This window comes from Pleurodeles waltl, chromosome 8, assembly GCF_031143425.1.
Source record: "Pleurodeles waltl isolate 20211129_DDA chromosome 8, aPleWal1.hap1.20221129, whole genome shotgun sequence".
In the NCBI taxonomy this organism is placed as follows: domain Eukaryota; kingdom Metazoa; phylum Chordata; class Amphibia; order Caudata; family Salamandridae; genus Pleurodeles; species Pleurodeles waltl.
The window spans coordinates 1,073,735,091-1,073,747,210 of record NC_090447.1 but is presented as its reverse complement, the minus strand read 5'-3'; the positions used below and the strand labels follow the sequence as shown (position 1 = coordinate 1,073,747,210).

General features: G+C 47.0%; 1 protein-coding gene across 3 annotated transcripts in view; it reads left to right on the top strand.

The window, feature by feature from the left end:
* The window catches only part of TDRD3 (tudor domain containing 3), a 653,010-nt gene that overhangs the window by 287,594 nt on the left and 353,296 nt on the right, over positions 1-12,120 (top strand). For all 3 annotated transcript variants that reach the window (XM_069205299.1, XM_069205301.1, XM_069205300.1), the window contains exon 5: positions 383-524. In XM_069205299.1, the coding sequence (XP_069061400.1) occupies positions 383-524 (142 nt within the window). The remainder of the gene's footprint in view (positions 1-382; positions 525-12,120) is intronic.

The window sequence follows — 12,120 nt, the reverse complement described above, 5'->3', positions numbered from 1 at the left end:
GAATGCAGAAGGCGTTATTATTATTGAGTAAAGCACCTTCATCCAAGTCGTGCACATTCCTTGGGTTTGGAATGTATAACGTGACTGGTGGCAACTGTTTCTTAATAATGGTTGTAAAGCGCATTCAGTAATGACGCATCAATGTTTTTCAGTGTTTGGGTGCAAACAGAAGAGATGTTGCTGATTTTCATTGTTTTAATGGAATCGATACCAGCAAGCACTGATAGAAAAGTAGGTTTAAAAATACAAATGATAATCAATTTGAAGAAATGTATTTACTGTGTGTGCTCTACATTTACTGCTGAGCGTGTTGTCGCTACACTTAGAGGTATTTTGTTGGCTCTCCTAAAGTGTTTTAATATATTATTTTTTATTATTTTAGCTTGAACACGCCACCAGGCACAAAAATAAAGCTGATTGGAATTGTTGAGGTGAAAAACGGATGCCTGCTCGTGGACGACACAAACACTGTAGTACTTGGAGGTGAAGTGGAGCACCTTGTAGAAAAGTGGGAATTGCAAAGGGTGAGGTAACACGCCACGAGTTAGTCTCTCAGGTCATTTCTATATTGATCTTTGCAAGTCAATCAGTTGAAATAGGGCGTTTAATGCACGCGAAAACGCAATTTTTTTTATCAACGTAAGCTGGGCGTATCTCTTAAATGAAAAATACATTTTGGGTTGTAAAATGTCAAGGCGTATATAGCGGGTTTGCTAAAGGTTCTTTTCGCTTCATTAAAATAATGTTATATTACTAAAAACGGAAAGCAACAATAAAACATAACACTTTTAAAACACTGAACAAGCCCACTTTACATTGTCAGTCACTGGTGAAATATAGAAGATATTCCGTCCTTACAATATTGACGCACGACTCCAGTTTCTTACGTTCTTTACAAAATTAAACTGTATGCCACAATTATGTCAGTTATGGCTTTTTGTTTAACAATCCTGTAGTCTATTCAGGTCTGCAGGTTTCCGATATGCAATGGCTTCATTTTCCTAGCTGATTTGATCACTAAAAGAAACGGAATTACATATTTGTATTTAAACAGGCCTGTTCGCTTCCTAGGGAAAACATAAGTGGGGAAACTTGTTAAAATATTTTGCTTTTGACTACCTGTTTTTTGTTCTTTTAATATATATGTATATATTTTTTTACTTGTACTGTGAGCGGATCTCACTACCTCAGTCTCCCTCATGGTCAATTCACAGTAAATGGATTGAGCGTGTTAAATGTCGGTGTTCATCTTTTAAAAGTAAGGCCGCTGCTATGCAGCTAGGGTAGTAGGCACTGGGCTGGTCATAAGTGAACACGTGAGCAAACACCGTATGAATCGTGGTATCTCCGCACAGGTAGCCAGTTGCAGAGCAGATTCTGAATGGATTATGAATGTCATGGGGGGGTAGGCCTCATAATTTAAGTAAACAAACACAAATGATGGACGGAATGCAGAACCACTCAAACATTTACCACCCAGTCACAGATCTGGGTTTAATCCATCAATTATTTTGCGCACCATGCCACCCCAGTTTGGACCCAGCCATATGCAAATCAGTCTTGACCCTGTTCCTCATGGGAACAGTCCAGCCCGAACTGCCAGGCCAGGTTCTCACTGGACCGGAAACAAGCATCCTGGGACCGGTTTCAGGGTATCACCCTTCATCAGCCAAGCTAGCTTGAATCCAGTGGCATAGTGATCCCACGACCCACGTTGGGCATACACAGCGCACTTATGGCGACAAAAGCAAACAAAGACAAATGAGGGATGGAATGCAGACCCAATCGAACTTTCACCCCTAGTCACAAATCTGGTCCGGAAACAAGCATCCGGCACCGGTTTCATGGTATCACCCTTCAATAGCCAGGCTATCATCAGCCATAACCCTTGAGGCCCTGGGACCGGGCAAATGTGGATATAGATGTATTTTGTAGGATGGTTGTGGAGAGGCTGTAAAGGATGTCCCCACATGCAGGAGAACTGAGCTAAAACCCAGGCAGATTGAGCAAGTCAAGCAGAGAGAGCCTGAAAATCCAACTCAATGAAAAGGGCCCAGTTTAGAGTCTTGCAGGCATGATCAAAATACTCCTAGAGGCTATTGTTGGACATCAAGAGAAAAATAAGCCCACAGATGAGGAAAATTGGCCCAACGGGACCAGAGATATAGAGTTTCAAAGATTCGATCTCTGGCCAAGAAAAAAAAGTATGTAGGTCTTCACCGATTCTTTTCAAATTCTCCCTGGGGTGAGCCAGGGCGTGAGGTTCGTCACAGATCATTTTTATGTTTTATAGGGGAGGGAGCGTATGGGAACCTGAGGTTCTTTTGTCCCCAGGGGTCCTACCTCCAGTGTCTGACACAGTTGAAGAGATCCTGAGAAACTCCATCCCCCATGGAGAGCAGAGAAGCCAGAAAGGTGGGGTGCTCGAGAGTCAGGGAATCAGACCATTCATGCTTTCTTTACCCACAGAAGAATAGCGTGGGCGGAAGAACAAAGAAAAAGGTGCTGGCTTAGGCACACAGGAGTGCTACCTGGATGGGGAGGGTGTTTGGGGCCTTGGGGCTTCTTACATGCACCCCCAAAGAACGCAACCACTTGTGGGTGCCCCGGGAGACAGTGAGCAGCCCCATTCATCAGATATTCATTGAGATAGTGCACAAGAGCCCCTTAATGTCCCATGGGGATTGTTAACATACATTCTTTTTCGTGGTGCCCCACTGAGGGTCAGAGGCACCCTCATTTCTTAAGGAGTGTTTGGGGGGGGGGGGGGGGGGGGGGGTGCAGAAGTGCAGCTGCCGCCCAGGAAGATTAAAAAATTTAGCCCTACATCTACCAGGGAATTGGAAGATGTTTTCCTTTGTCTCAGGCACTCACAGAGCTGCAGCTTTTGCTCTTGGGTTGTGGTGTGCAGAGATGTGCAGAGACCACTTGTAGTTTGTCCCATTGCTGCAATCTGTGGCCTGTAGGTTGTGAAGAAAACTAAGACATGTACTTTAATTCAAATGCTTTATATTGGTATTGAACAACAAAAGTTTATCATTATAACAAACGCTGTTGAGGGTTATCACTGTGCTTATTGATTTTAGTGGAGATATAAGATGCAAAAATAGCATGAATGATTTTAATAATAGGGTGCCTTATATATACTGATACACCTTATAGTGTTTTACATTGACAAAAGATAAATGTGGTTATTTTTATTAATGCAGTAACTGCTGGCAAAGCCAGTTGGTGTTCTTTATTTTAAGTGACAGTCTCTTATATTGTGAGGTTGCATCTGGTATATGTGAGTTTGTGATTATGGGGTTCAGGAACCACTCAGGGCAATGCGATATGTGATAGTCACCAGAAGCATTTTCATCTACCTGGTGTGCATATTTGTCATTTATTGTGTAGTATTTAGTAGTGTGCTTGTAATAAAAAATATGTTTCCTTTTTAAGAGAATATGCACTGATTGGACAGTAATTTATTGAGTGTTTTTAGATTCCAGCAAATTGGGATTGCTAGCCCACACCACCTCCCCAGAGCAGGTATCGGACTGCTCTGCTTGCTACTCGAAGAGAGAGCATGGTGCTAGAATAGGGTACTTGGTTTCCAGTAATGCAGAAATTGTGGAGTTATTACTTGTGAAGTATTCACATCCATTGCAACCAGTGACCCAGTTTCTTACATGCATGTACCACCTTATAAGTAAGTACAACTTCCTTAAAGTATACCTAGTTATCTTTGGCAGTGATATGTGCTGTTTTAAAATCGTCAATTTTACATTTTACTTCTTTGTTTCGATATACTTTGTTAATCTGTTGCCAACATTTTTTTTTCTAAATAGTCAGGATCCCCTATAGTAGGTGTTATGGAGCTACTAGTGTCCTCAGACCACTTACTAAGAACATTGTTTTAGTGCATTTATTATTAACAATTGTAATGCAAAGACAGTTGGAAGTTTGGTGCCTTAAACATTTTGAAAACAACATTACGTCAGAACCTGCACAATAGGCACACTTTAACAGTAAGCCAAAAAAATTAATCAATTAACTGTGAAACTAGATTTATAGAGGTCCTTGCATGTGGAGATCTCAAGCAGTGCTTATTGGGGATCTTTACTGACATCTCCCCCATAAGTAACATCTAAAGTGAAAGCGGGGAACAGAGAGAGAAAAGGGGAAGAAGTAAGATGCGTTCAATGGAATAGTTATAACATTAGTTCTTTTAGTTTTTATAGATTTAAGAAGAAACAACTGTTGAGTTCCTACCCAACCTATTCCAGGCCATAGCTGCAAAACCTCCCTAAAAACGTAGGCCCTCATTATGTACTTGGCGGTCGAGACCCCCATGGCGGTGGAAATTTCCGCCACCCGCATGGCGGTTTCGACTGCCACATAATGTACACTGTGGGGACTGCCACAGGCGGCCTTCCATTACTTGCCAGGCTACCGACGACAGGCAGCCTGACAATGGTGGAATTCTTCATCTGACAGGGCAGCGCTGCTCTCCAGATAAAGAACCATTGTTCCGCCAGCCATTCCCTGGCGCGTTCACCCGCCAGGGACAGACTAGCGGAAGGGGTTCTCCGGAGCCCCCCTCGGGGCTCCTGCACTGCCCATGCACTTGGCAGTGCAGGGGCCCCGTGCAGAGCCCCCGATTTACGGAGCTGTGATCTGCACGACGGGTGCTTCTGCACCCGCTGCACAGCAGAATGGAGCCATCGGCAATGTCCTGGCCCAGCAGAATGTTAATTATTCGGCCGGCAGGGTCTCAAGGGGGCTAGTGGTCTGTGATAATAGAGCCATAGAGTAAGCTGAACTGCAGCATTCTGGCAGAGCTGACTTCTGCTCAAAAGGTTAGCAGGGAGAGCTGCTTAAAGGGCATTGAAAGAGACTATGATTGAGTTAATGACAACTATCAACACAAGGTGCTCTGCTGAGAAGAAAGGACAAATATAGTAGAGTCTCAATTTGAAAGAACCTGTTCTTCACAGTTGATCATACTCATTGCGCCAAGGACTTTTGCTGGACTAGGGCTATGCTCAGGGATAATAAATACCTTCTGCATAACTACAGCACAATAAAATTACATTTTGTTGTGACTGTAATAAGCGTGCAACTGTTTTTTGTTGTTGTTTGTTTTTAAACATTTGGCCGATATCCATTTGCCTTGTTACAGAATTCTAGAGTTCAGCTCCAGCCCCTCATGACGTAACCTCTGAAGAATCCAGTTGCCATAGGACACTACACTTGCCATTTCTAGACGGAGCCTGTGGAAAGGAAAAACATTTCATGCAAAAGATATTAAAATTGAACACCAAAAAACCTTAAAAGCGGAATTTGAGGGGTGTGGCCAAGCAAGATGGCTGGCGAAATGCGTCCACGCCGACCTGATTCTGCAGTTATCCTGAAGTGCTTGGGGATTTGCCTGGGCTGGTTAAGGGCCCTGCCCCCACCCCCTTTATCGTGGTTGTCGGACAGGACCAGCATCCTTTGTGCAGGGCATTATGGATGAGTTTGTCCTGCAGTGCGGAGAGGGGACCCGGGTCGGCAGTCGGGCTGGTTGGCGCTTCACCGCATCGAGCCTGCTGAGGTGTGGCTCTGCGGGGTGGACTGCGGCCCGGCGGGGTGACCGAGAGGAGGCTTAGGCTTGGAGTGGTGGCATGGACGTCCCTGAACTCCACGGCACTAATCCTGGACATGAGGTGCTGGTAATGTGACATCGTGTGAGTGTGAACTGGTGATGTAGTGCGGACCTTACACCATATTGGAGCAGAGTTTAAGTACTTCGTGGAGAGTGAGTGGAACCATGTGAAGTAGCGGATGATTAGCAGGCTTAATGGACCTAGATGTGGTTGATGCCTTCCTGCTCACTGTTGGTATTCTACTGAGCACTGACCCTGGATTTAGATTGACTGAGGAAAGACACATTCCAAGAGAACTTTCACCTTGGTACTACAGACCGGGTGCGGCGGCTACGCACCTCATCAGTGCATTTCCCCCGGTTGGTGGTGAGATGGGGCGGCTCAGGCAAACAGCCATGTCTCATTGGAACAGCATAGTGCAATACACCACTCCTACTTTGTTGCCACAGCACCATGCGCGACTGGGTGAGTCCAGGGAGGACCCAAGCACGCCATTTATTGGGGAAGAACCGTCACACGCTGAACTTCTTGTGGCAGTTCAGGGCTCAAGGGTAGCCCTTGAGGGTAAAATAGAGACAGTGGCTGTGGACGTGAACCTTCTCCGGGCGGACCTCCGGAAGGTATCTGATAAGGTCAAAGTAGCGGAGTGGTCCATTTTGGAGTTACAGATGGAGTTTGGCGCTCTACAGAAGCAGATGGCTCAGCTCACTTCAGAATCTGGGGCTCTTGAGGCAAGACCGGAGGACGCCGAGGGTAGGTCCCGACGCAATAATGTACACCTTCTTGGGTTCCCAGAGCAGGCAGATGATTCCATTGTGGAGCGATGGATCAGGTATGTGCCTCAGCCTGTCGGGTTGTCCGATGTGTTTGTAGGGGAGCCAGCTCACAAGGTGCTGTTCGCACCTCCTTGGCCTGGTGCCCCTCCGAGGGCTATCATTGCTTGTATTCTGAATTATAGGGATCAAGACTGTAGCCTACGGGCGGCACAAGGAACGGATAACACTGTTTTTGAAAACCACAGAATTTCCACATATCCAGACTAAACAAACAAGATACATACATTGAAGAAGGGATTTATGGAGGTAAAAGCCAAGCTTCATGCCATAAACATTCGATACATGTTTTTGTACCCGGCGCACTTAAAGGTGCTCTCTGGAGGCAAATCCCACTTTTTTGACCACCCGCAGGAGGTCTGGCGATGGCTGGAAATGTGGGATAAAGTTGCACTGTGTGTATCTGGTCGGGTGGGCTCTGCCGCCGGTCCTGTTTCTGGTTTGAATGGCTCAGATTGGAGGAAACACAGGGAGGGCCGGATGTATGGCTCCACAGGGCAAGGGGGCAAGCGACCAAGCGACAACGGCAGAATTGAAATTCAACAGGATGGTACAGTGGCAGTGGATTCCCCTGGCCTCTCTGCCAGAGTGACTCTGGCACATGCCTTGGGAGTGGAGTCGATTTCCGATGCCAGTTAATTTTATACTTCTTGAGTGATCAGTGTTCTAACACTTCTCTAAGTGGGGCATGTTATTATTTCAAATGCTTCTTGCTTGTGGAGTAACGGGTACTGGGCTTATAGTGGGTCTGAAAAAAGATAGGGTGCTCCTTGAGTCCACACTATATGGTGGACGGTATTGCGTTTATTGCAACATGATAGATGAGCAATACGGGCACGGTGTATTTTGCATGTGGGGACGTTTACCTCCACTGTTGTGGTAGGACTTAGTAACTGGGGAGTTGGGGTTTTAAGGTGTTGTTGTGGCAGCATTTACACATATGGATCAACAGTACGCTTTGATGTACTTGTTTTACTGTTTATCTGGGGTGGGAAGGGGGGTTGGTAATTGTTTATTAAGTGTATGTTTGCCTGTGTTCATTGGTTACATCAACAGTGCATACTTGTATGTGAGATGTGAGATAGGTAGTGTGTCTGCTTTTCCCCTGCTGGGGAGGAGGCGGGGGGAGGTTGACAGCGGATGGAGAATACAAAGTACTGATCTGGGTCGACCGATTAATATGCCGACATGAAATGTCAGGGGGCTGAAAGATTACACAGCGCGCTATAGAGTAAATTATTTTCTGCGGCCGCATGAGATTCAAGTAACCTGTTTACAGGAAACGCATATGATGGAGGAAGAATCTCAAAAGCTTGCTAAGAAATGCCAGGGCTAATTGTTCTCCTCGTCTTTTTCCTCTTATGCCAAGGGAGTAGCAATATGGATTGCACCAGGCGTTCCATTTACGCATGTTTACAACGAAGCTGATGTTGAGGGGCAATATATACTCCCACAGGGTACGTTGGATGGTGCGCTCCTTACTATACTCAATACTTATGCACCCAACACAGATGACCATTGCCTCTACGACAATGTAGCTGAGGTGCTGGGGTGGGTTCTCCTATTGTGTGGGCTGGAGACTACAATTGTATATTGGACGGTGAGAAAGTTTGTCACTCTTCTAAACAGGGTACTAAACCTTTTATGACGAGATCCCTCCCAGTGGTCATGCATAATTTAGGCTTATGGGACGAATGGAGGGGATTGCACGTGGAGAGTAGGGAATACGCACGTCACTCTAAGATGCACAACACGTGTAGTCGCTTGGACTGATTCCTACTGGGTGGCCTGAATTGCTCACAAGTATTGGATATAACACATTTGGGGAGGTTTTTATCTGATCATGTGCCCTGGTATTGATCCAGCTGGAATGGGTTTCAGGTGGACGGGTGACACGTAGCTGGCGCATGCCCCCAGATTTTCTGACAGATGCTGCATGTCGTGAAAAAATGGAAGTTGGCTTTAGGAACTAGTTGGACATGAATTGGGGTACCACGGCAACCAGAGGAACGGAGTGTGAGGCACTGAAAGCCATTCTGGGAGGAGTATGTACTTGTGGGGTGTGCAGACAGTTGGAACAGGATCTCAAAAAATGGGAGGGGAGATTCGCGGATATACAATGGCAGACCCTTCTAATGAGGGAGGTAGAAAGAGAGCAGCCCCGATTGTATAGGGAAGTCAGTAGGTGTTGGGAGACACTGGAGAAGCTAAACACTTAGGTCATATAGACAGTGGCTACACAGGGAGGGGAACAAATTCAGCAGGTTACTGGCATGGATCCTGAAGCATGAAGTGGAATCTTCTCCCATTTTGCATATTCGAAATGCTGCAGGTGTACAGGTTACCAAGCGCAGGGATATTATAAGAGTACTGGCAGAACATATGCAAACAGTGTCACGCACTGGCCCACAGGTGTCAGACGAGAATCTGGGAGAGTTTCTGCGGTAGTTGTGGCTTCCACAGCTGGACCTTGAGAGTATGAGAGACTTGGATGCTGAGATAACCTTAGAGGAGGTGGGTGCAGCGGTGGAGGCATTGTCTAAATCTAAGACACCGTGGAAGCGTAAGTGAGGAAGTGTTGCTCCCTGAAGGACTGCTGGGAACGGACGAAGCGGACGTCGGTGCCGGGTGGCTCACGTCTCCGGACCTGCTGCGGTGTGTGGAGCGCAAGACGGACGCGCTGTTGCCGCGGGACTTCGGGGGAGGCACGAGCCGCACGAGCCGGGGGGGCTGCTCTTGAGTCCCTTTTGTTGCCAGTGTGCCGGCGCGCATTCCGGCTGCTTTCCGGCTGAGGGGCGGAGGGGGCTGAGGGCTGAGGGTGCTCCCCTGCCTCCCTGCTCCTTTCCTTCACTTGCCTCACTTGCTGACTAGCTGACTCGCTGTCTTGCTGTCTTGCTGGTGGGCCTAGGTTGGGCCTAGGTTGAGGGGCCCGGAGGAGAGTCAGGAAGAGTCAGAAGGAGTCAGAGTCATCAGAGGGAGTCCTGCTGCCTCCTCCACGGACCCCGCGGACCCCGTGGACCCCCACAGACTAGGTGCCCAGGTGCCCAGACCAAGTGTCCAGGGGAGCAGACTAGGAGGAGACCAGGAGACCAGGAGAGACTGAGAGATCGGGAGACCGGAGAGAGACCGGAGAGAGACCGGAGAGAGACCGGAGAGATTGGGAGAGATCGGGTGAGACCGGGTGAGACCGGGTGAGCAGCTATTTTCGTTGTTTTTGGGAGGTTCCCTGGTCGGATCTTGGCGTGCGGGACACTCCTTGGCCACCTGATCCCTTCCTCCCCCCCCATTTTTATCCTCTGCTTCTTCTACCCTCTGCTTCAGCTGTGCCTCAGCTACGGTCCCGGCTTTGGTGCCGGTGTTAGTCGCGTCGCCACACCCAGCTCCCACTTTAGTCTCGGCTTTGGTCTGGTGTTGTTGGTGGTCCGGCTGGTTGGCTGGCTGGTGTTTTTTTAAAATTTTTTATAAAGACTAAGACTAAAGCAAGGTAGTAAGTAAGTAAGGAATCAAGGGGAAGGGACGGCTTTTGGTGAGCAGAGAGCGGAGAACGGCGAAGTCCTCGAAGATGGTTGGGACAAGAGGTAAAACAAAGAAGGCCAGGGATGCCAATGAGGCACTCGCTCACCCAGTGAAATTTCAAAGTTCGGAGCAGGAACTCAATAGTTTAGAAGATCTGAGGTTAGATCAGGACCAGGATCAGGACCAGGATCCTGGAATCGTCCAGATATCCCAGGGGGGGTTCACAAACCAAGGAGGGTTCACAACCGAAGGAGAGGTCACAGCAGAGGGTGTCCAAATCGGGATTCCCAGCGACGAAAACGAACCAGGAGGAGAGTTGGGTGGGACAGAAGCAGTGTCAGTGCCCCTGCTGCCAGCCCATACCGACTTCGATGACATCGATTGTGCAATACTGAACGCAGGAGTATCTACGGGGGGCCTTGCAAATCCTCTGTGCAGTAGACAACAGTATATACCGATTCACCTGGGCCTGGGTGCAAGGAAAACAAAACTAAAGATAAACACCATTACTAACTACTATAGCTTAGTGAACCAAGTGAATTTAAACTCTGAACAGGCGCAAACGCAAAGCTCCAAAGCTACCGACCTCCCGGTACAGCCATTGGGGGAAAAGGGTGGCAATAATATGGGGGGGGATGAACTAGAGCTCTCAGAGACCGGGTACCAGGATACTTGTCTACTCCAGCAGCGATTGGATGGTTTATCGCGACTATCCTGTCCAACGAATAACCCCCATGGGAACGGCGGAGCAGAGTCAAATAACTTCCCAGAGTGGGGCATTTTTCCGGGAGAGCAAAGAAAAAGCAATGATTCATCTTATCCCGAACCCCAAATGGGACTATTAAACTTCGGGAACTCCTCATTAACACTCCCTCCACGAAGTGCCCAAGCAGAACTTACAGTACTCCAAAACATAATGGGTCCTGAAATAGAACAACTACCACCTAAACAGACTGCGAAAGCCAAACTGTAAAAACTAACTTAAAGCTGTGCAGACTCAATAGTAGCTCCTTTAGTCTGGAACTGTCCTCGCCTGACAACTCCGCTATTGGTAATACAGACCCCCAACTAAACAGCATAACGTCAGAAGATCTAAACTTCCTGGAAGATAGCATAATAAAAGGCCACAGAGGAGAGGACGACAAGAACTTAGAAGGCCAGATAACTAATGAGCAAAGTGGGCAAAACAGGGGAAACAGAGATGACTTCTCATTAGATCAACCAATCCTTAGCATCATGAAAGTCATATGTACAACACTGGGCTCAATTGCAACAACGATCATGGCCCAGTCTCAAAAATTCGACGATCAACTTGAGCTGACTAAACAATTTACAACCTCAATACAGACTATAGATTATAGGATGGCCCTAGTAGAGGGCGTAATAAGGGAAAACCTGTTACACCAGGCAAAGGCTGATAAAATGGATAAGATGGATAGACAAGCCTGTGGACCACTGCTGGAAAAACTACTGGAAGTCCCGAAAGTAATCAAAGATATAATTGAAGATTGCAAACATAGCCTTAAAAGCACAGAGGTGTGCAATCACGAGTCAGGAAAAACAGAATCCAGATTAACTGAAAGGCCTAGAGACAGAGTAGATGGTGAAGGGCACTCTGGTACAGGACGAGAGATCTGCCCAGACGCAAAAAATCAGTCAGACAAGATGGAGAGAACCAATGGAAGTCCTGAACCTGGAATCAAAGCCTCAAATACAGTAGAAAAAAGGTCTCAAACCATAGGCAGATGCAAAAACACATGGAAAAAAGCCAGAAGAAATAAAAAAACTACCACCAAAAAAGACTTCAAACATGCCTCAACAGATAAGCCTAATAGCGGAAATCAGGAATATAGGTGTTGAGCCTGCCCAACAGCAGCATAGAGATGACAACATCAAGTTTGAGAGTCTCGAGAGCCTCGAGAAACCTACTGACAAAGTCATTAATTTCATAAATAAAAATCCTGGATTATTGTGCGACAAAAGTTGCACTCACCATTCCCATATAAATCGTATACCCATTGGCCCCAGGGGATACCAAGCAGTTGGGCACGAATTAGATAAAGGCAGGAGGCCTGAAAAAGATCCTGACACAAATTACGGGACAAAAGAGGCAAACGACTCCCTAGCTAATGGTCAACTCA